Source organism: Anomaloglossus baeobatrachus, chromosome 2 (assembly GCF_048569485.1).
Source record: "Anomaloglossus baeobatrachus isolate aAnoBae1 chromosome 2, aAnoBae1.hap1, whole genome shotgun sequence".
Taxonomy (NCBI): Eukaryota; Metazoa; Chordata; class Amphibia; order Anura; family Aromobatidae; genus Anomaloglossus; species Anomaloglossus baeobatrachus.
In genome coordinates this window covers 644,022,390-644,049,607 of record NC_134354.1, presented here as the reverse complement: position 1 = coordinate 644,049,607, position 27,218 = coordinate 644,022,390, and the positions used below count along the sequence as shown (strand labels likewise).

General features: G+C 48.3%; 1 protein-coding gene across 2 annotated transcripts in view; it reads right to left on the bottom strand.

The window, feature by feature from the left end:
* KCNH3 (potassium voltage-gated channel subfamily H member 3) overlaps positions 1-18,584 on the bottom strand; it is a 166,178-nt gene extending 147,594 nt beyond the window's left edge. For both annotated transcript variants that reach the window (XM_075336943.1, XM_075336944.1), the window contains exons 1-2: positions 18,387-18,584; positions 17,704-17,822 (exon numbers count right to left, since the gene is read on the bottom strand). In XM_075336943.1, coding sequence (XP_075193058.1) covers positions 17,704-17,782 — 79 coding nt within the window. In that variant the 5' untranslated portion in view covers positions 17,783-17,822; positions 18,387-18,584. The remainder of the gene's footprint in view (positions 1-17,703; positions 17,823-18,386) is intronic.
* Between the last annotated feature and the right edge of the window lie 8,634 nt (positions 18,585-27,218).

Below are 27,218 nucleotides of genomic sequence, written 5' to 3'. Positions count from 1 at the left end.
AAAAAGTGGCAGTTAAAGCATTAGAGCTGATGTGTTAGAGGACCACGGTAGGGTCAGAAGGTTAATAAAGTATTTAGGGGGAACTGTTGAGGAGGGCCATAAGATGAAATACTTAATTAACCTCTTGACAAGGGATTGTGGGAAATATGTCGATTTGCCTTACATAATTCAGGTTTCAGATCATACACATGACACAGATTTAAAGATGGCTGCCATTTCCTGTTCTCCACACCTTGCCTGGAATGCAAGGAATGTCCAGATGTAAGAAGACCACCATATAAGGAAAAGACCCCTGGTCAAGCTAGAGGATCAACCTACAGATCAGATGACACCATGTATTTATCCACTGAAGTCAGACCCACCCATCAACAGCGACACGGATCTCCCCTTTGGCTAGCCCATGAACTGTCCCACTAAATGGGCATATCTGAACTTGTGTACGCCCCTAGCCTATATCAGAGACCGCACGGGTTCTCCTGTTCTGTTCGGTGCCATCTCTACTGTGATCAAGAAGAGATTTCACATCCGACTGTGTCTGGTGTGAATTCTTTACGCATGCACTTGGTCTACACCAATTAGGCCAGGCAATAGGCAACTAGTGATCTCTGGATAAGAGTTCACCCTAGCAACACCTGCTGTTACCATTCTAGATCCAGCGCCTGCTGTCCTGTGGTCTGTGCCAGCATTAATTATGTCACTGTTCTACCAGACACCGATCACTGCAGCTTGTGATAGGCTGCAGTGGTCAGGTGACTTGAGCTGCATACATCACAAGCTGCAGCAGGCCTGTGTCCCGTAGAACAGTGAGATAATTAATGCTGGCACAGAGCACAGGATGGCCTGTGCTGGATCCAGGAGGGGGACAGCAGGTGTGAATACAATTTCTTTTGTTATTTCCACAGAATCTGTCCTCCAGGTAATGACCTTTGACCTTTGTCTGGACAATCCCTTTAATAAACTATAAATCCTCATGTTTCTTGCACCTGGCAGCTCTAGTGTTCCATTCCCTGATGTTTCTGTTTACAATGGCTGCAGACGTCACATCCCAGATGCCCCATGTGACCACTGCAGACAATTACTGGCTTCAGACTCCAGCTTATACCACTGACAAGCTGCAACACACACATGGTATCCAGGTTGTGCCATCTCCAGCCAATGTGAATAGAAGCATTGGAGACAGCGCTGAAGCTGCAAAAGATAGAAGGGCGACAGGACTGTGCTGTGTTATATTCAGATGGTAAATATAGAGCTTATTTATTATATAGATTTGGTAGTTGTGTCCGAGACTAGTAATAAACAGTACAGTCTATATGTTTATATCATTTTGTTGCGGTATGATGGCCCAGAAAGATTTCATGCACAGGGGCCCCCTGCTGTCTGTGTCTGTCCCTGCGTAGGAGCGTGGATTGAGTTGAGGCAGAGCCTACTTTGGGCAAGCAACAAGAAAGTGCTGTCAATCAAGGTCCTGAAAAATGCTCTATATGCAAAATAGAGGATGTAATTGCGACGCCCTCGACTAGTCAGGTCGTCACAGGGTTCTGCACAAGCTTTCTCTCCCTGTGCAGGGCTCAACTCCCCATGGTTCTGGGTCCCCATCTTGTGGTATTGCCTCCACCAGCATTCACAAATCCTAGTTACACCCCGCACCACTCCCTGTCAGGCACACCAGTGGGCTGCTAAGCTGGAATAAGGCCGCCCACCTAGGGGTCAGGCAGGGAGGTGGGAGGTGACAAGATAGTTAGCTCCAAGGGAGCGAAGAGAGCAGTTGGCTCCAGAGGCGCTCGGAGGAAGCTGGGAGTTGGAGCTCCTAGGGGAGAAGCAGACTAGGTCGCGGACGGTGGTCTGGACCAGGAGGAGTCGGAGACCCGGTCACGGGAGATTGGGACTGCGTGCTTGGCTAGTCTTGGAGGATAGCCAGCAGTCGCAGTTCAATAGCCGGGAAGGGTACATGGACTCTAGGTCGGGGAGAAGCTTCAAGCAACCCGGCAATTAACCTGCGGAGGACAGGGCCTATATGGACTGTTCCCATGAAGCTCAGAGATCGGGGGCACTAGCGCAACAAGGGGGATAGGGCTTTCGAAGCAAAGCAGGCCACTGAAATCCCAAGCGTGAGCTCGTGAGCGCAAGCTCCTCTGCTACTCTTAGCAGGGAGCGGGGCCCAGAAAGCTCCAAGCTGATGGGCCAACTGAACACTCCAAAATACGGTGCCAGGAGGCAGGCCACAGACCACCAGGCAGTACTGCGGGGGACGGGACCTGGACGAGCTCCCCAAGAGGGCAGTGGCACCCAGAGACTTGGTTTACTACGTTGTCAGCGTCTGCTTTCTTGCTGAGTGAGTACCTGATTAACCCCTTCAACCAGCAAGCCTGCACTCCCCCTGCACTCCATCCCCACCATCCGGGGTCCCGGGGCCTTTCTCTACCCGTGGAGGCTAATGCCATCTAGCTGCCCCATGCCATCACCCCGGGTACTGCCAACGGCAGCGGTGGTGCTCCCTATTACCGCACACCATGGGTGGCGTCACGAACTATATATTTCCCCTGTAAATACCCCCCTTCTTCATTCGGGTGTGACCCTTTAACCCTCGGGTCCGGAGACCCTCGAGCCACGAGTAGCGACGCCCAGATCCGAGCGGTTCGACCGCTGCTGGGGCGTTACATAATGGCCACATCAAAGGTTCACCTTCATTTACATATGAAATAAAAGCCGATTTCTCTGCCGCTAAAACACAAAAATGTATGAATAAACGGAATCATTTTTTTAAAGCTAAGTTAACTAAATAAAGTAATCTACTTTGCATCTTGGGGGTGACAGACTCCCTTTAACTCATTGGGGTCTATTTGGCTTTAATAAGGTCCATTATGTGACATACAGTATTTGCGATGAGTGCTGTCATTCTGTTCCTAAAACAGAACTCAAATTGCTGGTGTGAAACTGGTTTAACTTATAGTGACTGTTGTAAGAAGAGAAAGTGTATGGAGCAGCAATCTAGGTGAAGATAAGAGGGCCAAACTCAGGATTTCAGGTATCAGGTTTTCGCCAGTGTGGGGCGATGACCCAGGACACCCTTCTGTGTACAGCACGGAGCAGTCAGCAGAGTCGTATTATACAATTAACTGTGCATGATGACATGAACACGTATTGCTGCAGGATGACACAAGTACTAATTCTTTGTGACTAAAGATCTTTTGACTCCTTCTGCAATAGACTATTATTATATGCTGCTATGAGCCATTAAGTGTTCAAACCAGCGAGTGCATTTTAATCTTGATTCCTATTCCTAAAACAGTATATATCTCAGCTACTGGTAATGTACCTCACTAGTAAATTACGGCAAAAGCAGCACAGGGTAGGGTACAAAGTATTAAAATTTAACCTTTAATAGTTCCTATTAAAAAAGGGAAGCAGGTATAACCTTCCTCCACATCTGTTATCTATAAAACCAAAACATACAATTCCCCTTCAGCATGTACAGGGGTAACAACAGGCCCAGGACAACACCTGTGCAGATAACAAGGGTAGGTAAACTGACCCGTGTCACAAGGGACACTGGGATAGTCCAACCCTTTTTGGGCCCGGACCATACGGTATCAGACAGAGGTCCAGGAACCCTGGAAAAAATAGAGGGGGATGGAACGATCTCACCACATCGGACGCCGACCCAGCCTCTATCAAGAAGATCCTCTAGTCCTCCCGGGCGTCCCAGTGGTCCTTTTATAATGGACTAAACACCTGGTCCCCTTAAGGAGAGAGAGGTCCTGATGTCCTTATTCTCCCAACGCGTTTCATATACCAGAATAATCGTCAGGGGAGTGTCAAGAGTCAGTCCCTATATCAGCAGGACAGGACAGGACATGCTGCAAAATAAACATACATTTCATCAGATACCTATAACCATAGATAGACTTCCCATTAAGACAATAGGAGAACGGAGTATTGGCAGGGTCTTACCGGACGGCAAACAGCGGGGCTCCTATATGCTGCGCGCCGCTGCAATGCGTCCGCCATCTTTTTAAACTCTGCCAGACTGCCCACGTGTGGCGCCGCGTCAGTGTCGACCCTCCCACACTTCCGGGTCGCACTGTGAAGCGCAGGCCTGGACCGCAAACGTCACATCCGGTGACGTGGCCGGCGCATGCGCAGAACACGCTGTCAAAGGAACGGCAGCGCGCATCATCCACAGCGTCACGCCCCCTCACAACGAAACAATACAGTTCATTGGGCGGGCAGAGAAGTAGCATCGGCACATCAGTTGTGTCAATAGCAACATGGCTCATACGGCCACAGGGTGAGGAGGCCATGACGCATCCTACACCCCCTACCAGATGTATGGCTAGAGAACCGGCTCACAGGCTAAATCACAGTATCTCTATAGGCAAAAATGGCAAAGAAAAGGTATACACATAGAGAACGTATCCCTTTGTATCATAAGGAGGTAGAGGAGGGATTACTTGAAAAAACGGTCTGATGGAACCTGTACTAGAGAAGGTCTCCTACGGCAGGGCATAGTCGGATCAGAGTAATGAAAAGTGAAATACATCCACTACCTACACCTCCACCACTCACTCTATCTAAGAAAAGCGAGCCCTACCTATCTGCGGAGGTTGGCACCCTAGAAGATACGGTGAGAGGCGCCCCCGCTCGTCCGACGACTGGCCCTCCTGTCTAGTTCTCAACCTGCTCTCACAAAAAGGGTGCAAAGGACAGGACTTCATTGAGGCCCGATGGAGTAACTGTTTTCAACCTGAAGATCCACTCGGCCTCCCGCCGAAGGATCCTCTTGTCCCAGTTCCCTCCTCGTTTCGGGGGAAAAACCATGTCAATACCCTGAAAAGAAATCCACCCAGGGTCGCCATTATGTGTTGTATTGACATGCTTTGCCAGGGGGGTATCATTCTTCAACCTGAGATCCCTCAGGTGCTCACCCACCCTCCTTCTTAGGTCCCTCTTAGTTTTGCCTACATATTCAAGACCGCAGCGGCACGTCACCTTATATATAACACCTTTGGTGCGACAGTTAATGAAATGTCTGATCTCATACTCTCTCCCTGTGACGTTACTTGAGAATTTCTTTCCTGGTTTTAATGCGTTACAAGCCACACAGCCACTGCAACGGTAGCAACCTTTAGTGTTACTCCTAAGCCATCCGCTACTAGACTCCCTGTTGTCAGTAAAGTGGCTATGTACCAGTCGGTCTTGTAAGGACCTAGCCCTCCTGTAGGTAATACATGGTCTGTCAGAGACATAAGTCCCGATGTCCTCGTCCATCATTAGTATAGGCCAATGTTTTTCAAGCACCCTCCTCACCTCCTTAGCCCCGTTATTAAAAGTAGTGATGAATCTGATCACTTCATTGGTTTTAGCATAATCCTTCTCTTTTGTTGGTGGGTATAGTAATTTAGCTCTCTCAGTTCGATTGGTCACCTTCCGAGCCTCATTGATGACCCTAAGTGGGTAACCCCTTTCTAGAAAACGGGCTTCAAGGTCGTCAGACTGTACGGTACAGCTATCCTCATTGGAGCAATTTCTCCTGATCCTGGCAAACTGTCCTCGAGGAATACCCCTCTTTAGAGCCAGGGGGTGCCCGCTCTCCCACCTTAGGAGCGAATTCGTCGCTGTGGGTTTACGGTAAGTACTTGTAGCTAAACCCCCCTCCACAGTTTTCTCTACCAGGACATCTAGAAACGGAAGGCTAGAGGAATTGCTTTCATAAGTGAAGCGGAGACCAGGGCTATTAGTATTCAACTTTGCAACAAAGGTAGAGAGTTCAGATTCAGTGCCCTTCCATAGGAGGAACACATCATCTATAAATCTACTCCACAGCACAATCCTGTCCGTGGGTAATGCTGAATCATCTCCAAATACCACAGTCTCCTCCCACCAGCCCAGGAGCAGATTTGCATACGACGGCGCACACGGGCTGCCCATCGCAGTGCCCCTGAGCTGGTGGTAGAGCCGGTCCCCAAACAGGAAGATGTTATGTGTAAGGCAGAATTCCAAGATCTGTAATAAAAAAGAGTTGTGTTCCTCAAATTGTCTCCCTCTACTGTTGAGGAAGTACCGTACAGCCTTCAAACCCACGTCATGTTCGATAGACGAGTATAATGATTCGACATCAATACTCGCTAATATGACATCATCGTCCACCGAGACACCTTCGAGTTTCCTAAGTAGGTCAGTGGTGTCCCTGAGGTAAGAGTTTAGAGAGACAACGTACGGTCTCAGGAGTCTATCGATATAGATTCCTAGGTTCTGGGTCAGACTATCCACACCAGACACAATAGGTCTACCCTTAAGCGGGTCTAACCCCTTGTGTACCTTCGGTAGACAATAGAAGGTGGGCGTGACCGGGAAACTAGGAAAGAGAAAATCAAACTCCCTTTTGTCAATTAGGCCATTCTCTCTAGCCCTTACCAGTATATCCTTCAACTCATTAACGAATGATACAGTGGGATTGGTCAGGAGCCTTCCATAGCTCCTCTTGTCATTGAGGATGCTGAGGCACATATTCCTATACCCATCGATGTCCATCACGACAACATTCCCCCCTTTATCTGATCGAAAAAACGGTCTGATGGAACCTGTACTAGAGAAGGTCTCCTACGGCAGGGCATAGTCGGATCAGAGTAATGAAAAGTGAAATACATCCACTACCTACACCTCCACCACTCACTCTATCTAAGAAAAGCGAGCCCTACCTATCTGCGGAGGTTGGCACCCTAGAAGATATGGTGAGAGGCGCCCCCGCTCGTCCGACGACTGGCCCTCCTGTCTAGTTCTCAACCTGCTCTCACAAAAAGGGTGCAAAGGACAGGACTTCATTGAGGCCCGATGGAGTAACTGTTTTCAACCTGAAGATCCACTCGGCCTCCCGCCGAAGGATCCTCTTGTCCCAGTTCCCTCCTCGTTTCGGGGGAAAAACCATGTCAATACCCTGAAAAGAAATCCACCCAGGGTCGCCATTATGTGTTGTATTGACATGCTTTGCCAGGGGGGTATCATTCTTCAACCTGAGATCCCTCAGGTGCTCACCCACCCTCCTTCTTAGCTCCCTCTTAGTTTTGCCTACATATTCAAGACCGCAGCGGCACGTCACCTTATATATAACACCTTTGGTGCGACAGTTAATGAAATGTCTGATCTCATACTCTCTCCCTGTGACGTTACTTGAGAATTTCTTTCCTGGTTTTAATGCGTTACAAGCCACACAGCCACTGCAACGGTAGCAACCTTTAGTGTTACTCCTGAGCCATCCGCTACTAGACTCCCTGTTGTCAGTAAAGTGGCTATGTACCAGTCGGTCTTGTAAGGACCTAGCCCTCCTGTAGGTAATACATGGTCTGTCAGAGACATAAGTCCCGATGTCCTCGTCCATCATTAGTATAGGCCAATGTTTTTCAAGCACCCTCCTCACCTCCTTAGCCCCGTTATTAAAAGTAGTGATGAATCTGATCACTTCATTGGTTTTAGCATAATCCTTCTCTTTTGTTGGTGGGTATAGTAATTTAGCTCTCTCAGTTCGATTGGTCACCTTCCGAGCCTCATTGATGACCCTAAGTGGGTAACCCCTTTCTAGAAAACGGGCTTCAAGGTCGTCAGACTGTACGGTACAGCTATCCTCATTGGAGCAATTTCTCCTGATCCTGGCAAACTGTCCTCGAGGAATACCCCTCTTTAGAGCCAGGGGGTGCCCGCTCTCCCACCTTAGGAGCGAATTCGTCGCTGTGGGTTTACGGTAAGTACTTGTAGCTAAACCCCCCTCCACAGTTTTCTCTACCAGGACATCTAGAAACGGAAGGCTAGAGGAATTGCTTTCATAAGTGAAGCGGATGGTCCGGGCCCAAAAAGGGTTGGACTATCCCAGTGTCCCTTGTGACACGGGTCAGTTTACCTACCCTTGTTATCTGCACAGGTGTTGTCCTGGGCCTGTTGTTACCCCTGTACATGCTGAAGGGGAATTGTATGTTTTGGTTTTATAGATAACAGATGTGGAGGAAGGTTATACCTGCTTCCCTTTTTTAATAGGAACTATTAAAGGTTAAATTTTAATACTTTGTACCCTACCCTGTGCTGCTTTTGCCGCTATTCCTAAAACAGAGGGAAAATTGGTCTTTCGCTACCTTTTAGCAAATCTTTCTTCTGCACATTGTCTATAATCCATCTCATATAATTAAGTTCCTAGTAGTGATGAGCGAATACTAAATATTCAGTTTTGGATTATTCGTACCAAATACAGTGGAACCTTGGATTACGAGCATAAATGGTTCCGGTTGTCTGCTCTTAAACCAAGTTACTCTAATATCAAAGTGAATTTTCCCATAGGAAATAATTGAAACATAGACAATTCGTTCCACAACCCAAAAATATTTACTGTATGTATACAAACTTATTACAGTAATACAAAATAATGTGTGTTCATATAAAATTATTATAGTACACTAATACAAAATACTGTACTGTACAGTAAAAAACATATAAAGCAAATTAAACTGCAGATTAGCTTACAATAAAATCGTTGGTGTGTGAGAGGTACAGTACAAGCAATGTGCTATACTGGATAGCAGAAAGAAAGCACAATACTATATCCACAAATGCAAATTGATAGACATGCTATATAGTATATACTGTACTGTACAATGGTATACTGTATACAATATACAGCACATATGTATAGAAAGTTACCTCCAGAGCAGGTCAGAGCGAGGTGAAAGGACGGAACCGAAAGCGTGCACAGTGAGAATTTGCTCTTCTTGCAAAGCATTGCTCTTAAACCAAGTTACAAATTTTTAAAATGCTTTGCTTGTCTTGCAAAACGCTCTTAAACCAAGTTACACTTAAACCAAAGTTCCACTGTACCTAGTACTATTCCAATATTCGTCATGTATTACAAACCTAATGCAAGTCAATCTGGAACTCGAGCACTTTTCTTGAAAATTTCCCAGAAAAATGTTCCGGTTTCGCATTGACGTGCACTAGGTTTGTTATTCATGACAAATACTGGAATTGTGCTAGGTATTCGTTACGAATAATCCGAACCTGAATATTTAGTATTCGCTCATCACTAGAGCCTAGTAATTAGATTTTTGTATCACTTTAAAGTGAACCTGTTAGGTCCAATATGCCCCCAGAACCACGAGCATTTCTGGGTGCATATTGCTATTCCCTGCCTAACTGTCCCTGTAGCTAGTAGCATAGATAAAGAGATCTTTAGAAAAAGTATTTCTAAAGATCCTATATGATATTGTCGCGGGCGGAGGAGGGGACGCCACGCTCTCCCACTGCTCGGGTCCGGCTGCCGCTGCAGCTGCTGCGGCCCGCTGCTGCTCGGTGGCTCAAGCGATGGGCCGGATCCCGGGGACTCGAGCGGCGCTCCTCGCCCGTGAGTGAAAGGGGATTGGGTTTTGGGATAGTTTATTGTCCGTGACGCCACCCACGGCTGTGGTGATTGAGTAGACACCACCGCTGCTCTGTTTGGGGAGCCCGGGAGTGATGGTACGGAGCAGCCAGTTGTTGATCTGCCCCTCCGTGGGTAGGGGTCTTGGTGCTCCCGGGGCCCGGTGATGAGATTGGGATGGTGGACAGGCGGGGATGGGGCCTGTGGAGGTGCAGGGGCGCAGGGACAGCGCTGTGCCGCACGGCACGGAGGTACTCACTCAGCCAGTAAACACGACACAGTTCTCGGTAAACAAACGGCTGGTTGGACGGGTCCCTCGGACGGTTCACGGTGCTGATGTTCCCTGCAGTTAGCGGTGACGGTCTCTTCCCTGCACCTATGTAAAGTCCTTTTGGTAGCGATGGGTCCCCACCGGTTACCCACTCCTCGGCTTCAAGCTGGGCCGAAGGAGCTCTACTCTTGCCCGCAGGCGCTGGCCCTGGGAAACTGGTGCCCTGGCGGTGGCGGTGTCTCCCCTACACGGTCGGGCTGTTGCCTTCAATCGGGACTTGGTTGTTAGGAGACAGACATCCCCTTCACTGACGGATTTGGCAAATTATGGCGACTCCTAGCCTTGCCGGGATCCGAAAGGCCCCTGCCCTGGTGCTGACTGTTCTTCGTATACTGCTCCGGTACCGCCGGGTCACCACCTGTCCGCGGTCCTTCCAGCAACCTCCGAGCAGTCCCCCTGCAGACTATCACCGCCGTCTGCTGACCTTGCTGTCACTGTCCGGGGCACACACCCGGACCAACTTCAGGCTTTACAAACTGTTTCTTTCCACTTTACTTCAGCTTCTCTCCTAAGCTCCTCTACCACTTCACCTCCTTCTACTTTCACTTCCCTCACTTAACTGCCTGGTTCCTCCCGCCTCCAGGGCTGTGAACTCCTCGGTGGGCGGAGCCAACCGCCTGGCCCACCCCCTGGTGTGGACATCAGCCCCTGGAGGAAGGCAACACGGATTTTGGGTTAGCTTGATGTACCTGCAGGGAATGTGGGGTGCGTGTGGTGTTGTGACCTGTGACCCCTGGCTTGCCCAGGGCGTCACATTCCCCCTTAGCAAAACGCAGACCGTCCTCGGGCTGCCCGTCCAACACCGGTTTTATTTTCCTTTTGTTTTTCTGAAAAAGATAGGAAAACGGTAACATATTTACAAGTTATGACATCATCCCACATCGGGAGGCACATTTCTTAAATGGTTTCAAACAGTGTACGGTTACGGTTTTCGCTCTCTCCCACCCAAGCAACCTGGCCCTGATGCTGCCCCTAAAGCCCAGGCAGCACCCCTTGACCCCAGTCCAGCACAAGTTACCCGAGCGGGATCTGTCCTTCCCCTCCAGAGGGTAGCCACCGGTTCCTGTGGTGGCTGGGCCCCAGCCTGCTCTGCTGTGGGCCCTCCCTCCAACCTGCCTCTCCGGAGGCGGCAATTGCAGAAACGGTAACGGTAACACAACTTATTTACAAGCCACTAACGTCTGTGGTTGCCCTGCAAGTTCACGGGCTTGTCCATGAGCAGTTCCTCATGCAAACACTTTTCAAACGGTCCCCACGGGGACAACGGTGCCGGCAACGGCCGGTTTCCAAATCACGGTTTGCAGACAATCAGGTTACTGTTCGGTTATCATTTTTCATCAAACTTTCAAAACAAACACACTGGTGGTCCCAACGGGGACGGTGCAACGGTGCTCCGCTGCCATTACTCATACTCTTTGGCATCACCTGAGGGAGGGGGCGAGGCGCTCACACGGGACTCCTGGCTGCCCCTTAGCTTAGTGTCCAGTGCGAACCACCCCCTCTCCCCACAGTGCCGGGTGTACTGCACGATGTCGCCCGGCATCAAATTACGACCGGGATGCTCCTCAGGCAGGTGGGCATTCACATCCCGCCGGGCTATAAACACTTCGGCCTCCAGGCCCGGCGGACATCAAACCGCCTCACCTGCCCTTCGTTCAGCGGCCCCCGGACACGGAACGTTGCCTGACGGAGACTCTCTTTCTCCCGGATTGCACGGGCCACCAGCTCCGCTTTCTTCCTCTCCCTCTCACCGATCTCCGGGCCCAACGGTACTGGCTCCCTGTCCCAGTACGGCGCTGCTGCGATCTCCGGCGCACGGGTCGGGCCCCGCAAGACCTGTTGGATATTGCCCACTGCTGGTACTCTGGGCGACAGGTCCCGCGGTGACGTGGCCTTAGACGCTGCCTTGCATCGGCAACCCGGCGCAACCTCAGCCGAGGTGTGGGGGATGGGCACAGGGGCTTTCCGCAGTTGGGCCTTCGGCACGGAGCGGGTCATCGGCTCCGGCTCGGGGACTTTCTCGGGAGACGCCTCCGGTTCAGTTTTCGGGGCTTTCCAGGGCAACACCTCCGGTCGACTATGGGCTCCGGCTACAGGTCGGCCCGCCTGGGCGGGCATGCTGGGTATCGCTACTGGTTGCGGTGGTAGCGGGCCTAATGGCGGGGTCACGGCTTCCGAGACGGGTGGCGAGGGAGGCAGCGGGGGGAGAGGGCTTGGACCGGGTCCCGCAGCCGCGATGACCGGCCCTTCAAGGGCATCGGGGCGTGGGTCACTCACCCTCCCTTCCTCCGCTTCCTCCTCGTGTCTCTGCACGGTCGCTATGATGTCCGCCATGTCGGTCTCCCACTCCTCCATGAGGAGCTGCATCTTAACCTGCAGCCGTTGGTAGAGCTGCGCGGTCCGGATCTCCACCCACGCCGCGGTTCCAGGCGCGGGGGCTACGGTGTTGCGGGACGGCATCCACATGCTGCTGGCGGCTTCTCCCAGGAACAAGATGTCCGCAGAGTTCTGGCGTCCCTGCTTTTATAGCTGCATTCACATGCAGCCAGCCGCCATCGCGTCCCCCCTTAGCTTCTTTCCGGCCCCTCCTCTATCGGGCCGGGGTTTTGGCCTTTGCGCCTCTGCTACTCGAGAAGACGCTCGAGCAGGAACTTTTCGCGCCAAAGATGGCGACTTCTGAAATTTTTCAGCCGGATACCTCCGGCGGTCACAAGGCGCACCTCTACCCAACGGCAGAGTGGTAAGATCCTGTTCGTGACGCCAAGTTGTCACGGGCGGAGGAGGGGACGCCGCGCTCTCCCACTGCTCAGGCCCGGCTGCCGCTGCGGCTGCTGCAGCCCGCTGCTGCTCGGTGGCTCGAGCGATGGGCCGGATCCCGGGGACTCGAGCGGCGCTCCTCGCCCGTGAGTGAAAGGGGATTGGGTTTTGGGATAGTTTATTGTCCGTGACGCCACCCACGGCTGTGGTGATTGAGTGGACACCACCGCTGCTCTGTTTGGGGAGCCCGGGAGTGATGGTACGGAGCAGCCAGTTGTTGATCTGCCCCTCCGTGGGTAGGGGTCTTGGTGCTCCCGGGGCCCGGTGATGGGATTGGGATCGTGGACAGGCGGGGATGGGGCCTGTGGAGGTGCAGGGGCGCAGGGACAGCGCTGTGCCGCACGGCACGGAGGTACTCACTCAGCCAGTAAACACGACACAGTTCTCGGTAAACAAACGGCTGGTTGGACGGGTCCCTCGGACGGTTCACGATGCTGATGTTCCCTGCAGTTAGCGGTGACGGTCTCTTCCCTGCACCTATGTAAAGTCCTTTTGGTAGCGATGGGTTCCCACCGGTTACCCACTCCTCGGCTTCAAGCTGGGTCGAAGGAGCTCTACTCTTGCCCGCAGGCGCTGGCCCTGGGAAACTGGTGCCTTGGCGGTGGCGGTGTCTCCCCTTCACGGTCGGGCTGTTGCCTTCAATCAGGACTTGGTTGTTAGGAGACAGATGTCCCCTTCACTGACGGATTTGGCAAATTATGGCGACTCCTAGCCTTGCTGGGATCCGAAAGGCCCCTGCCCTGGTGCTGACTGTTCTTCGTATATTGCTCCGGTACCGCCGGGTCACCACCCGTCCGCGGTCCTTCCAGCAACCTCCGAACAGTCCCCCTGCAGACTATCACCACCATCTACTGACCTTGCTGTCACTGTCCGGGGCACACACCCGGACCAACTTCAGGCTTTACAAACTGTTTCTTTCCACTTTACTTCAGCTTCTCTCCTAAGCTCCTCTACCACTTCACCTCCTTCTACTTTCACTTCCCTCACTTAACTGCCTGGTTCCTCCCGCCTCCAGGGCTGTGAACTCCTCGGTGGGCGGAGCCAACCGCCTGGCCCACCCCCTGGTGTGGACATCAGCCCCTGGAGGAAGGCAACAAGGATTTTGGGTTAGCTTGATGTACCTGCAGGGAATGTGGGGTGCGTGTGGTGTTGTGACCGGTGACCCCTGGCTTGCCCAGGGCGTCACAATATGCTAATGAGTGCAGGGACAAGTTGCAAGGGCGTTAGTTCCTGTGCTCATTCAACCCTCTTAGCAAGTTAGCAGGCCCATAGGGGTGTACTAACATGCTATTCAATGCCCTGTGCCCATCGTAATCATCGGCAGTGATGCACATACCTGTGTCCGTTGCACCGCCTGAGAACTCTGGGCAAAGGGTCAGTGCACATGATCAGAAGTCCCCGGCACTTCCGGTCATGCGGACTATACCAGTTTGATGCCGGGACCCGTACACCTGGCTTCATAGTGTGCGTGACCAGAAGTCCGGGGATCATGTGCACTGAGCAGAAATCCAGCGTCGGGGCGGTGGCAGCAGGTGAGTGCGACTATGCCTTTGACGTTGCGCATTTATTAGCATGTTAGCACGCCCACAGGGGCGTACTTACATGCTAATGGGGCCAACTAGCCAAGGGAAGTAATGCCATTGTGACTAGTCCCTGGAATCATTAGCATATAATAAACGATCTTTAGGCTGTATGGACACGTTGCCGAATTTCATGCATTTACGCTGTGTATTGCACCGCAGCGTAAATGCATGCGACCTGCGTCCCCAGCACAATCTATGAAGATTGTGCATAATCCATGCGCTTGTTGCATTTGAGAGAGCAGCGATTTGGATGCCAAAATTTTGTTCCAAATCGCTGCGTTCTAAAAAGCAACATGTCACTTATTCCGTGCGCTTTGGATGCAAGTCCCGCTCTGTCTATGGGAGAGGCTGCATCCAAAGCGCATGAAATCGGCTTTTTTTCTGCAGAAACACTGCATCCATTATGCAGTGTTTCTGCAGCGATTTCAAGTGCACATGTGCTGTTAAATCCCTGCAGAAATTTCTGCAGGGACACGACGCAATGTGCGCACACAGCCTTAGAATTACTTTTTCTAAAGATCTCTTTATGTATGCTACAATAGGCTGGGATTGCTAGGCAGGGATTAGCAATATGCACCTGGCTCTGAGTGCATATTGCACCTGACAGGTTCCCTTTAAAGACTTTTGGCCATAAAGAGTTGCTACATAACACCATCAGCTAACAAACATAGAAGCAGATACTAGGATTATCCACTCTGACCATAGTTGTCAATTACCAGCTCACCTGCCATGAAGCCTACATTCATATGTGACGCATGAAACAGGAGAACAAAAGAGTTTTTTGTGTGATATGCAATGACTTTTATTTTTTTAAAAATATTTTTTTAGGTTTTCTAACAGTTGATTACTAAAGCTGACAAAAAACAACAGATGATAGTGGACACATCTGAAAACGTGGAGGATAAAAGAAAATAAGGGGGACACAAGATGTATAGCCAATGATTACAAAATGATTCAGAAAAAGGGGCCATGTGCCGGGAAATTAAGGTTACTAACCAAAGCAGGTGCTGTTGCCTACACATCAAATGTACACATCAACAAAGTGCTATGTGCCAGCAAAAGAAGATTGCAATATACCCATAAATTTATCAAAAGATAGCAGCACTGTACAGGAAAGTGCTAAGTGCAAGGAAAAGAGGGTAACAATAGGGAAGCTGGAAAGGTTATATCAGTAGCAGTAGATTTAGTAGAATTAAGATCATACAAATAGCAAAGTTCCCCCCCCCACCCACCGACGTACGTTTCACCTAGGGGAGAGAAATATCTCCATACACGGCTTCTTCAGCTTCTGAAGAAGCCGTGTATAAGGATATTTCTCTCCCCTAGGTGAAACGTACGTCGGTGGGTGTGGGGGGAACTTTGCCTTACAGGGGACACTCTCACAAGATCCGAACTTCCCTGACCTTTTAATGGTATGTAGCCTGCGCATCGTTTTTTGTACTTTCATCACCATTGCTGCTATGATTGCACTCCAGCACTTTACTTAGGGAAACTGCTGCTATTTGTATGATCTTAATTCTACTAAATCTACTGCTACTGATGTAACCTTTCCAGCTTCCCTATTGTTACCCTCTTTTCCTTGCACTTAGCACTTTCCTGTACAGTGCTGCTATCTTTTGATAAATTTATGGGTATATTGCAATCTTCTTTTGCTGGCACATAGCACTTTGTTGATGTGTACATTTGATGTGTAGGCGACAGCACCTGCTTTGGTTAGTAACCTTAATTTCCCGGCACATGGCCCCTTTTTCTGAATCATTTTGTAATCATTGGCTATACATCTTGTGTCCCCCTTATTTTCTTTTATCCTCCACATTTTCAGATGTGTCCACTATCATCTGTTGTTTTTTGTCAGCTTATGTAATCAACTGTTAGAAAACCTAAAAAAATATTTTTTAAAAAATAAAAGACATTGTATATCACACAAAAAACTCCATTATTCTCCTGTTTTATTCTTTACTTGTGGAAGTTGTGTGGGTGGGGTGATTTATCTCTCTCCTCACTTTATAATTAACTTTGGTATGGTCAAATTGAGATTCTGTTTGTTAATTCACATGTGACGCCCTGGCCTATCAGGTCGTCACAAGGTATTGTGCAATCTGCCCTTCTGCACAGTATCCACCCTCCTTGGTTACGGATCCTGGTCCTTTGGTGTTGCTAACAGCTTAGCCAATCAAAATTCTAGGAACACTTCCCACTTTAACCTACCAGACACACCATTGGGGGGCCTGAAGGGAATAGGACCGCCCACATGGGGGGTTGGTGAGGAGAAAGTGAGGAAAGTGACAGTTGAGCAGTTGGAGTTGAGCAGTGGAGAGTGAAAGGAGAGGAGGTGGAGTGGTGACTCTCGTGAGGAGAGGCCACGGAGAAGAGCTCCTACGTACTAGGTGGCAGACGTTGGTCTGGGCCTGGTAGGAGTTGGAACCCAGTCGCAGGGGACAGTGTCAAGGGGCATGGACAGCCGAGGAGGGCAGCCGGCGGCCTTGAGCTATCACCGGGCAGGGGCCAGGGCACGACGGGGTAGGTGGACCCTAGCCTGGAAAGTAGCTTCACGCGTTCTGGTAATTTACCTGACGGGGGTGAAGACTTCAAGTGTCATCCCCAACCCTCTCCAAAATCGGGGTACTAGCGCACTAATGGGATAGGACTTTTCCAATACAGTCCACAGAAATCCTACACGTGAACCCTGAGAGCAAGCTCACTCCATTAGCCATACGGGTTAGCGGGACCCGAAGAGTTTTATACCCACGGGTCCAACAGAGACAGAGGTGCCAAGGAGAGGGCCACAGGCTAACAGCAACACCAAGGGCACGGATCCAAGCATGCTCCCTACAAGTTGCAGTGGTGCTCATAATTCTGGTTTACAAGCTGTCGTTGTTGTTATTCCTGGACTGAGTGAGTACACTGAATTTCCCCTGCTCCTACCCCAGCAGCACCCATTCACCAACCGTCCGCCGGCCCCGGGACACCAACCCCCTACCCACGAAGGGGTTAAAACATCAGGCTGCCACACCATCGTCACCGGGCTCCCCAACCGCAGCGGTGGTCCCTCACATTACCACACACCGTAGGTGGCGTCACGAACATTCTCATTTCCCCCTGTACATAGTTCCCCCCTTCTTTTCGATTGGCCACATGACCCTCGGGTACGGAGACCCCTTGAGCCACTGTGGATCCGAATCCAAGCAGCCCGGCTGCTGGCAAGGAGGCGGCACACACACATCCGTTTGACATCTCCTAGTACTGTCCTATTTTTTTGTCTAACTCCAAGACTTTCATTGACCCATACACACATCAGTTCTGCTTCCGGTCCGCCAAATTCAGATCACGACCTATTCTCATCTATTTTGCGGATCAGCCTTGGCCATTACGTGTAACAAGCAAGATGTGAGCCATGATTAGAATCCATTCCATTAGTTGCATCCGATCATTTTAGTCCCATGAATGTGGCAATAATTGTTCAAGAATGTCCTTTAACTTTTCCCATAGCTATAGGTGTCCTAAGCAAGTTACTTTCTCCCTTGCAATTAATGATATATATAAGAGAGAAGAAGTAAAATGATAAGTCTATTACTTACGTGTTCCATCGAACCTGGTCGCTATGGTATCTAAGAAAGTATTCTGAGGAGCAAGCAACCCTCTCATGGCTGGCATCATCTACTTCTCAGTGTACCCGCTCTCCAAGCGCAGACTGGAACTGAAAACAGACAGATCTGTCACTAATCTGCCTGACAAAAGCTATTACAAAGTATGTGCCAATGTTTGTGTTTGTGGCACTGGACGGGCTGGCAGGAGATGATTTGTGCCGTGTGACTGTCTGTGGTTAGGGGGGTGAATTATTATCAAAAATCAAGCACTGCCTGTCAGTAAATGCTGGGTCAAAGTGTAATTTACTCCACAGCGAATATTTCCTGTAGGTCCGCATTCAGCATGCCTATGGCACTATTCTGTATACCATAGAATTGAGCATTTGGAAATAGCCTTCAGCTATGGATATCATTGAACAACATCTGTGCCCAAGTCGTTTGCAAATTCTTTAAACCAGCAATGAAAATGTTTCTGGAACTAGTGCTGTAATAGAGTAGATGACTAGCTAAGATAAAGGGGCGGAAAGGCGATCTATACTTAGCTCCATCTGAGTAATAAGGGCAAATGTGGCTAAGCCTTTCACCATCAACGAGACTCCAACAAGACAATGATGGAAACGCAAACTGCTTGTGATGAAGGTGTGACATACCCATCAACACCTGCATCTTCTCACCTGATGTCCATCTTTTCCCAGGAGACCAGCAGAAGATATAGAAGATTAGGCAGGGTCAATGGGAGACACCTGTGACATGGATGATGATATTCTTCTTCTTCCCAAGTTATGACCACCCTTTCCCTCCCTCCTGAACTTCAGCGTCCAAAATCCTGATATCCCTGTTCTGTGCTTGCCTGTGTGCGTTACAGCCTCCTCTAAACGTCTTGCATGAGATTCGCTTTTATTCTTGGCTTGAAGTTTCCATAGTTACTCCCGACACACCCGCTCATCTCCTTAAAGGAACAATGCTGATATAAGTGCTTTCAAGAGAGGATAATTGCTGTAATCACACGAGTGAAAGCCACCCAACTGACCCGCCTCCATGGAAGAAAGGGGAAATTTTAGGCTGAATTATTTAATAAATTTGTTTTTTTACATTTTTAAATAATGGATGGCAGACTAGGCATTGAAGATAGGAAGCTAACCTCCGTTTATATGTAGTTTCTCAAAATAAAACAGTCAAAATTGAAAAAAGTTGGTATTTTAAACCAAATTTCAAAAATCCAAATCATTACTTCTGTGTTATATAAAGTTGAAGTGAACCTGTCACGTGCAAAATGCACCCAGAACCACGAGCAGTTCTGGGTGTATATTGCTAATCCCTGCCTAACCGTCCCTGTATACACTAGCATAGATAAAGAGATCTTTAGAATAAGTATTTCTAAAGATCCTTTATGATATACTAATGAGGCCAGCGACTGGTCGCAAGTGCGTTACTTCCCTTTGCTAGTCGGCCCCCTTAGCACGTTAGTACGCCCCAGTGGGAGTGCTAACATGATAGTGAATGTGCAGTATCAGAGGCATGGTCGCGCTCATCTTTTTGCCACCATCTCTGGATTTTGTTTCAGTGCGCATGATCCCGGACTTCCAGTCATGCGAACTACACGAGTTTGAAGCCAGGACTCGTACACCCGGCTTCATAGTGCACATGACCAAAAGTCCGGGATCATGCGCACTGAGCCGAAATTCAGACGTTGGACGCGATGGCAGCAGATGTGAGCGCAACCCTCCTCTGATGCTCCGCATTCATTAGCATGTTAGTACACCCACAGGGGCGTGCTTAGATGTTAAGGGGGCTGACTAGCCAAGGGAACTAATGCCCTTGCGACTAGTCCCTGGTCTCAATAGCATATTATATGGGATCTTTAGAAATATCTTTTCTAAAGATCAAATTATCTATGCTACTAGATACAGGAACAGGTAAGCAGGGATTAGCAATATGTACCACGAACTGCTCGTGGTTCTGGGTGCATACAGGAAAGATGTGTTATTTGTTTAAATTTGTTGTTGCACATTAGGCTCAGTAAACAGCACATGTCTAACCCACCATCACACAAAAATGAAGGGCACGCTGGAAACGTAAAGCAGAAATGCTATTTAGGCCTCTTTCAAATGTGTTTTCAAATCCGTATTTGATCCGCTTTTTGGTAGACTAATAGTGTTAATGTAAATTCAGTTTTTTATGTCCATTTTTGAAAACGCAGCTTGTGCTACCATCATCTGTTATATGATAGATAGGAAACTCCCACTAAAGTTTATGGCTAGTGCTTAAAATATTGATGAATTAGTATCCATACAGCCTCATTCAGACGTCAGTTTTTTTCACGCCCGTTTTCAACTGTTGGTAGAAGATCTATTTTTCACATGCATTCTGTGTCTCCATTCCAAAAACATAACTCAAAACCAAGGTGTGAACAGAATCTTATTATGTATCTTGCATGTCCTATAACTGGTATGAGTCATCACATAAAGACATAGGGCCCAATTCATCAAAGCTTTTACCAGAGTTCAGGTGTAAAAATGCTTTGAAAATGCGCACAATTTTGGCACAACTCAAAGCAACCCTAAAATTTTGTGTGTGTTTTGAATTCTCACATCATTTTCACCCAGTTCCAACAAAGTGTTTGTAGCTGGTGTATGACGGGCGCATGGCGACCGATACTCGTCAAATTAATGACAGCGGAGTTCACTATGCCATAAATCTTATTCCAGCACTGGAATAACAAACTACGTCCCCCTTTTCATTTGGCGTGTCCGCGTGACCCCCGGGTCCGGAAGATCCCTCGAGCCACACAGCGGGTCCGGATCCGAGCAGCCCGGCTGCTACAGGCGTGGGGGCGGCACAATATATATATATATATATATATATATATATATATATATATATATATATATATATATATATATATATATATATATATATTTATTATATATAAAGGTAGGGGATGGGATATGTGGGGGCTCACACTGTATATAGGGGGCTATGTGGGTGCTCTAGCTGTATATAGGATTCTATGTGGGGGCTCATGTTGTATATAGGAGGCTATGTGGGGGCTCCTGCTGTATAAAGGAGGCATTGTGGGGGTTCATTATATATAGAGTTGGCTATGTGAGGGCACCTGATGTATATAGTTGGGCTGTGTGTGGGCTCATACTGTATATAGGCGGGGTGTCAGCATTCTTAATTCTGCTCAATATTAAGCGATGCAATTAATACTAATATAAACAAATTATTCTAATTAATATGTTAATTTTATTATTGAGCAGAATTAATTTCAGCCTTTTGGTTCAGCTCTTCCCAACAGTCACGGTCTCTCATGTAGCTCCTCGGGAAAGTACATTTCCCTTCCCTGCTTTATTATGTATAATATTGTTACACTGATGAGCAAAATTGTAACAATGTCTTGAACTTTTGACTTTCAGGATCCCTATCACCATCCTCCACAACTTCGTGAGACTACCTACATTTTATAGAAAATCATCTAGGCTATCTCATGCATATATTTGAGATTCAACTATTTACTATATGATTAGTTATGCAGATTCTTGTCATGTTACTGCATTGTTACTGTTTTGCTCCTGATGGTGAAAAAATCTTTTTCTTCCTGTATACTACAAATTACAACCTGCTCTCACATTCATTCCCTAATAGCTAAGTGTGTTATTCGGTTGATTCCCAAGCAAAAGGCCACTGGTTTGAATGGAGGAGCAGCCATGAAGAAAATTTCCCAAGAAAAGAGAAACAGCATCGTCCAGCTCATCGATAGCGGTCTCTTGGCCAAGAAAATTGCCAAACTGCATCACTTCAGTGACAAGACAGTTAGAATAAAACAAAATTAAGTCCATCCATTCATTCAAAAGCAAAGAGGTGGACGTCCAGTCAAAATATTGGAGTCAACAAGCTGGCTCATTATAAGGTCTATCAGTTCTGGCACGACAAATATGGCAGTGGAGGTAGCTCATATGCTTCGTAATAGTGAGATCACAGATGTGCATGCAAGCACCGTGTGATACACATTACGCAAGTCTGGAATGGTGGCCCGAAAAAAGAAGCCTCAACTTCAATATCGTTATAAGAAGCGTCAGCTCAAGTTTTAAAAAAAGTAGAAAAATGGACAGTAGAAGATTGGAAACGGGTGATTTGGAGCAGTGAGATGAAAGTCGATAGATTAGGCTCTGATGGGTGCCAATACGTCAGGAAGAAAGAAGTGAAAAAGTGTTAATGGATTGAGAAATTGAAGGAACTGTCAAGTTCAATAAAGGAAGCCTGATAACATGGTGTTGTTTTTAGAGGTGTAGCTAGGCTTCGCGGCACCTGGGGCAAGAATTCTGTTTGGCGCCCCCCACTCCCTAACCGATTTGAGTAACCGGCATGTGACAACTCATATATGAGTTATACATGTACAGTCAAGTGCTGACGAGCTGCTCTGAGAGAAGCAGAAAGAAAATCTAGTTGTCACATGACTGTAAGTATGAAAATTACATATGAATGGAATGTACATGTGATGACTGCTGGAAGCAGCAGCAGAGCTGAATCCTGACAGTGAGTATATTAACAAGCTGTAGGGATTGGTATGCTACACTGCACTTTTTTTTTGCAATTCACTGCACTTGGAATTTTTTTTCCTGTTTTATAGTACAGTATGGGTCAGAATAAATCATGTTGTCAAAAATACAACTCATTCCACAATAAATAAGCCCTCATATGGCCATATTGACAGAAAAATAAAAAAAGTTATGTGCCTTGGAAGTAGGGGAGGAAAAACGGAAAATCACTCGGGGGTGAATGGGTTAAGAAATTAAGAAATTAGCCCGTTGTGCAACCTTTACATGTCATCTCCTTATTTTTGGACATCTAGGACTGGCTAGGATGCTTCTATTGAAGTCAGCACAATGCAGCAGACATACAGACTTATATGTTATACAGCAAAGACTGGATCATCCAGTTTAGACTATTTAATTATACATGTCATTTTGTCTATTTGCTTTTTTCCGATTCCTTAAACGTAATTACCAACATGACCGCATCCTCCTAACAGCCGGAGTTGTCATCTTCCATTACAAACAACATATAAATCTATTTCTTCTTATTCTAAATTTTGCTTGTCTTATCATAGTATATTTGATATTGGATGTGTCAGAGTTATATATTCACTCATTTAGAGGGGTTCCTAATAGCTGAAATCCCCCTTCTTCATGAGGAACACATTTAGGGTTCACTCACATCTGCGTGTAAAATCTGCAAGTGGAATGCAATAATAAAATCTTATTGCACTTGCCCTAATGTTATACAATACAGTAGAGCACATCTACTAGTTTTAGCTCTGCAAAATAGGGCAAATCGCGGCATGGTGCGAGTGTCTCTGTACCCTGCCAATCAGTGGCGTAACTACCGCGGTCGCAGCGGTCGCGATCGCGACCGGGACCGGGAGGATAGGGGCCCGGCGGCCGCCAGGCAGATCAGCAGCCAGCTCCTGTCAGTGTATGAGGAGCTGCGCTGATCTGCCGCAGACCACGCGGCCGCTATTTGACCCGCTGCTGCCGCCAACACCGGGCCCCCAAGCCTGGTGTCAGCGGCGGCATCGGGGCCCCCTGCCTGGTGTCAGCGGCTGCGGCGTCTCCCCCGTCACCGCGCACAGTAATGATGAAGCATAGCGTGGCCGGTGCAGCGCTATGCATCACCATTCTCCCCCTGTGCGGTGACGTGACTCCCGCGCGACTGCTGTGCTGAGTTCACAGAGTGCAGGACGGAAGGACGCCGACCGCACCGCAGCCCCGGGAGAACGAGCAGCGGGGAGGACGAGCAGCGGTGGAAGAGGAAAGTGGTGAGGACAGAGCAGCGGCTGGGGATTGAGGAGAGCAGTGAGGACAGCAGCGTTGGAAGGAAGAGAGAAGGTGAAGACTTGTTGTTTTTTTTGTTTTTTTTTTTTTTTTAATACAAATTAGTGAGTAAACCGTGGCCAGAGGCTTGGGAAGGCAGTTCTGGGGAAGCTGCATTATTATACATGGAAGCCTGAAGAGGCTGCTTTATACATGGAGGTCTGAGGAGGCTGCATTATATATAGAGGCCTGGAGAGGCTGCTTTATACATGGAGGTCTGGGGAGGCTGCATTATTATACATGGAGGCCTGGAGAGGCTGTATTATACATGGAGGCCTGGAGATACTGCATTATGCATGGAGGCCTGGAGATACTGCATTATACATGGAGGCCTGAGGAGGCTGGGTGCATTGTTATACATGGAGGCCTGGAGAAGCTGGCTGCTACATTATACATGGAGGCCTAAGGAGGCTGGGTGCATTGTTATACATGGAGGCCTGGAGAAGCTGGCTGCTACATTATACATGGAGGCCTGAGGAGGCTGGCTGCATTGTTATACATGGAGGCCTGGAGAGGCTGGCTGCATTATTATACATGGAGGCCTGGAGAGGCTGGCTGCATTATTATACATGGAGGCCTGGAGAGGCTGGCTGCATTATTATATATGGAGGCTACCTTATACATGGACTATGGGGGTGCATTATAAAACATTGGGGACTATGTGGTGCAGTATAATATATGGAGAACTATGGGGTGAATTATAATATATGGAGAACTATGAGAAATTCATTATAATAATTGGAGGGCTACTTTATACATGGAGGATTATGGGGGTGCATTATAATACATGGAGGACTATGAAAGTGTATTCTAATATATGAAGGGTTATGTGGGACCCTTTATACTATTTGGAAGGCTATGTAGGGGCCATAATTGTATTTGGAGATCTATATACAAGGGGGGACAAAGATACCAGCAGGGGATGGGAACGTTTTGTGCTGAGGGAAAAAGGCTCTTTCCCTCAGCACCCAGCTTTCCCATGCTCTGCTGTACATCTCTCAGCACCCAGCTTTCCCATGCTCTGCTATACATCTTCTCTCAGCACCCAGCTTTCCCATGCTCTGCTATACATCATTTCTCAGCACCCAGCTTTCCCATGCTCTGATATGGGAAAGCTGGGTTCTGAGGGAAAGATGTATAGCAGAGCATGGGGAAGCAGTGTGCCGAGGACAAGATGGATATCAGAACATAGGAAAGCTGGGTGCTGATAGAGGGAATTCAGATCATGGGAAATCTGGGTGCTGTGGGTAAGAGCCAAGTGTCAGCATCATTATCCTGTACCCCGAGTGTCAGTGTCATTATCCCGTACCCCAAGTGTCGGTGTATGTGGAGGGGGGGCCCAGATCTGAACTTTGCACCGGGGCCCATCAAACTCTAGTGACGCCCCTGCTGCCAATACATGTCAATAGGTGCCAGAAAAACGCACTGCACAAGGGCCGCACAAGGACAGCACACGGATGGCACATAGACATGCGCTTTTAACGTGATCTTTTACATACTGTTAAAAGCTACATAGATGAATAGATAGCATAGATAGAGAGAGATAGATGTCAAACACCTATATTATGTCCCATTCTCCTACATAGTCTAAGCTTGCACTCTTTAGTGCCTTTCCTGTGGCACTAAAGGGTGTTAAGTCTTGTATTTAGCCACAAAATAAAGAGTTAAATTAAAAAACTGCCGTTGGGTACCCCTTATTTTTGCCATCTAAGCCATCTAAGGTAAAGCAGACAAATTCAGCCTGCAGACCGCAGCTGGCAGCTTTACCTTGGCAAGTAATCCAAACAGAGGGCACCCCACGCTGTTTTTTTTTTTTAATTATTTATTTAACATTCAATAAATAATTATTTATTGAATTTAAATAAATAAATGCCCCCCCCTAAATTGGATCATTAGCCAAGGTGAAGCTGACATCTGGGGTCTGGTATTCTAAGGGTGGGAAGAGCCATGGTTATTGGTCCCTTCCCAACCTAAAAATAGCAGCCCACAGCAACCCCAGAAGTGACACATACATTTGATGCGCCAATCCTGGCACTTCGCCTCGGCTCTTCCTGTTGTCCTGGTACGGTGGCAAACGGGCTAATATATGGAGTTGATATCAGCTGTGAATTGACATCTGGAATCAAGCCCTGGTTTTAGTAATGGGTGGGCGTCCATCAGACACCTCCGTTACTAACCCAGTAGATTTAAATAGTATAAAACACACACAAAAAAAATCCTTTTATTTCTAGAGCTGTAGAAGCGATCAGTAGTCACAACTGCATCCATTGGCAAGGTAAATGTTACTCCTCATGTTATTTTTGACAATTACCAGCTGTTCTTAAAATATTTTATAGGGTTGGATATCCCCTTTTAAAGGCTTGCGCTCTCTCTCTCTGTATATATATATATATATATATATATATATATATATATATATATATATATATTTATTGTGATACCGTAAACCAGGGGTGGGGAACCTCCGGGCCGCGGGCCGTATGCGGCCCCCAATGACTTTTTATATGGCCCCTGGGCCCATTCCAGGGGATCGCAGTACTCGGGCGGCAGCTGCAGTCTTGTTGGTTGCCGGCCCATTAAATCACAATGTGTGGTGCACATACTATCGTATTAGGTCCTCAGCCTGCTAGCTTGTGCCAGCGTGCTGAGGACATACTTTCTAGGTGGGGTAAGTGTGAGTGTGCTGCGCTCCCATCCCACAGAAGAAGAGGAGCAGCAGGTTTACCGACCTCCTTGCACATGCTGTGAGCCTCCTGCCTCCCGCAGTGCTGTGAGCCTCCTGCTTCCCGCGGTGCTGTGAGCCATCTGCCTCCCACGGTGCTGTGAGCCTCCTGCCTCCCCCCAGTGAAATGAGCCTCTGGCCTCCCGTGGTGAAGTGAGCATCCGGCCTCCCGTGCTGCTGTGAGCCTTCTGCCTCCAGTGGTGCTGTGAGCCTCCTGCCTCCCTAGGTGCTGTGAGACTCCTGCTGCTGTGAGAGTCTTGCCTCCCGCGGTGCTGTGAGCCTCCTGTCTCCCCCGGTGAAGTGAGCCTCCTGCCTCCCGTGGTGCTGTGAGACTCCTGCCTCCCGCGGTGAAGTGAGCCTCCTGCCTGGTGGATGGGAGATATATTCCACCTAGCGAATGTCTTTTGCAATGGTGAGCAGCAGGGAAGGAGGTCAAACCTTCTCTGCTATTTCAGGTTTTTGGGGCAACACCCAAAGTGCAGAGCTGCAGGATTAGCATAGCATAAATAGGCAGCCAGAACCTTTTAGGCCTGTTTCACACGTCAGTGATTCTGGTACGTATGTGCTTTTTTTTTATACGTACCAGAATCACTACACTACACTACAGACATACGCAGACCCATTATAATGAATGGGACCGCGCACACATCAGTGATTTCTCACTGACGTGTGTCCATGCGGCGTACAATCGTGTCCTTGATTGCCGCACGGAGACAAGTCCGTTTTTTCTGGCATCACTGATGTCCCACGGACCACACTATGGTGTGGTCTGTGAAACACGTACCAGAAAAAGCATACATTGAAAATAAAAAACATTTTCAACTCACCTTCTCCAGTGACGCTCTGTTCAGACTCTGCTGTCTGCAACTTCCTGGCCGGCTCATTATGGTATGCATATTTATGAATGC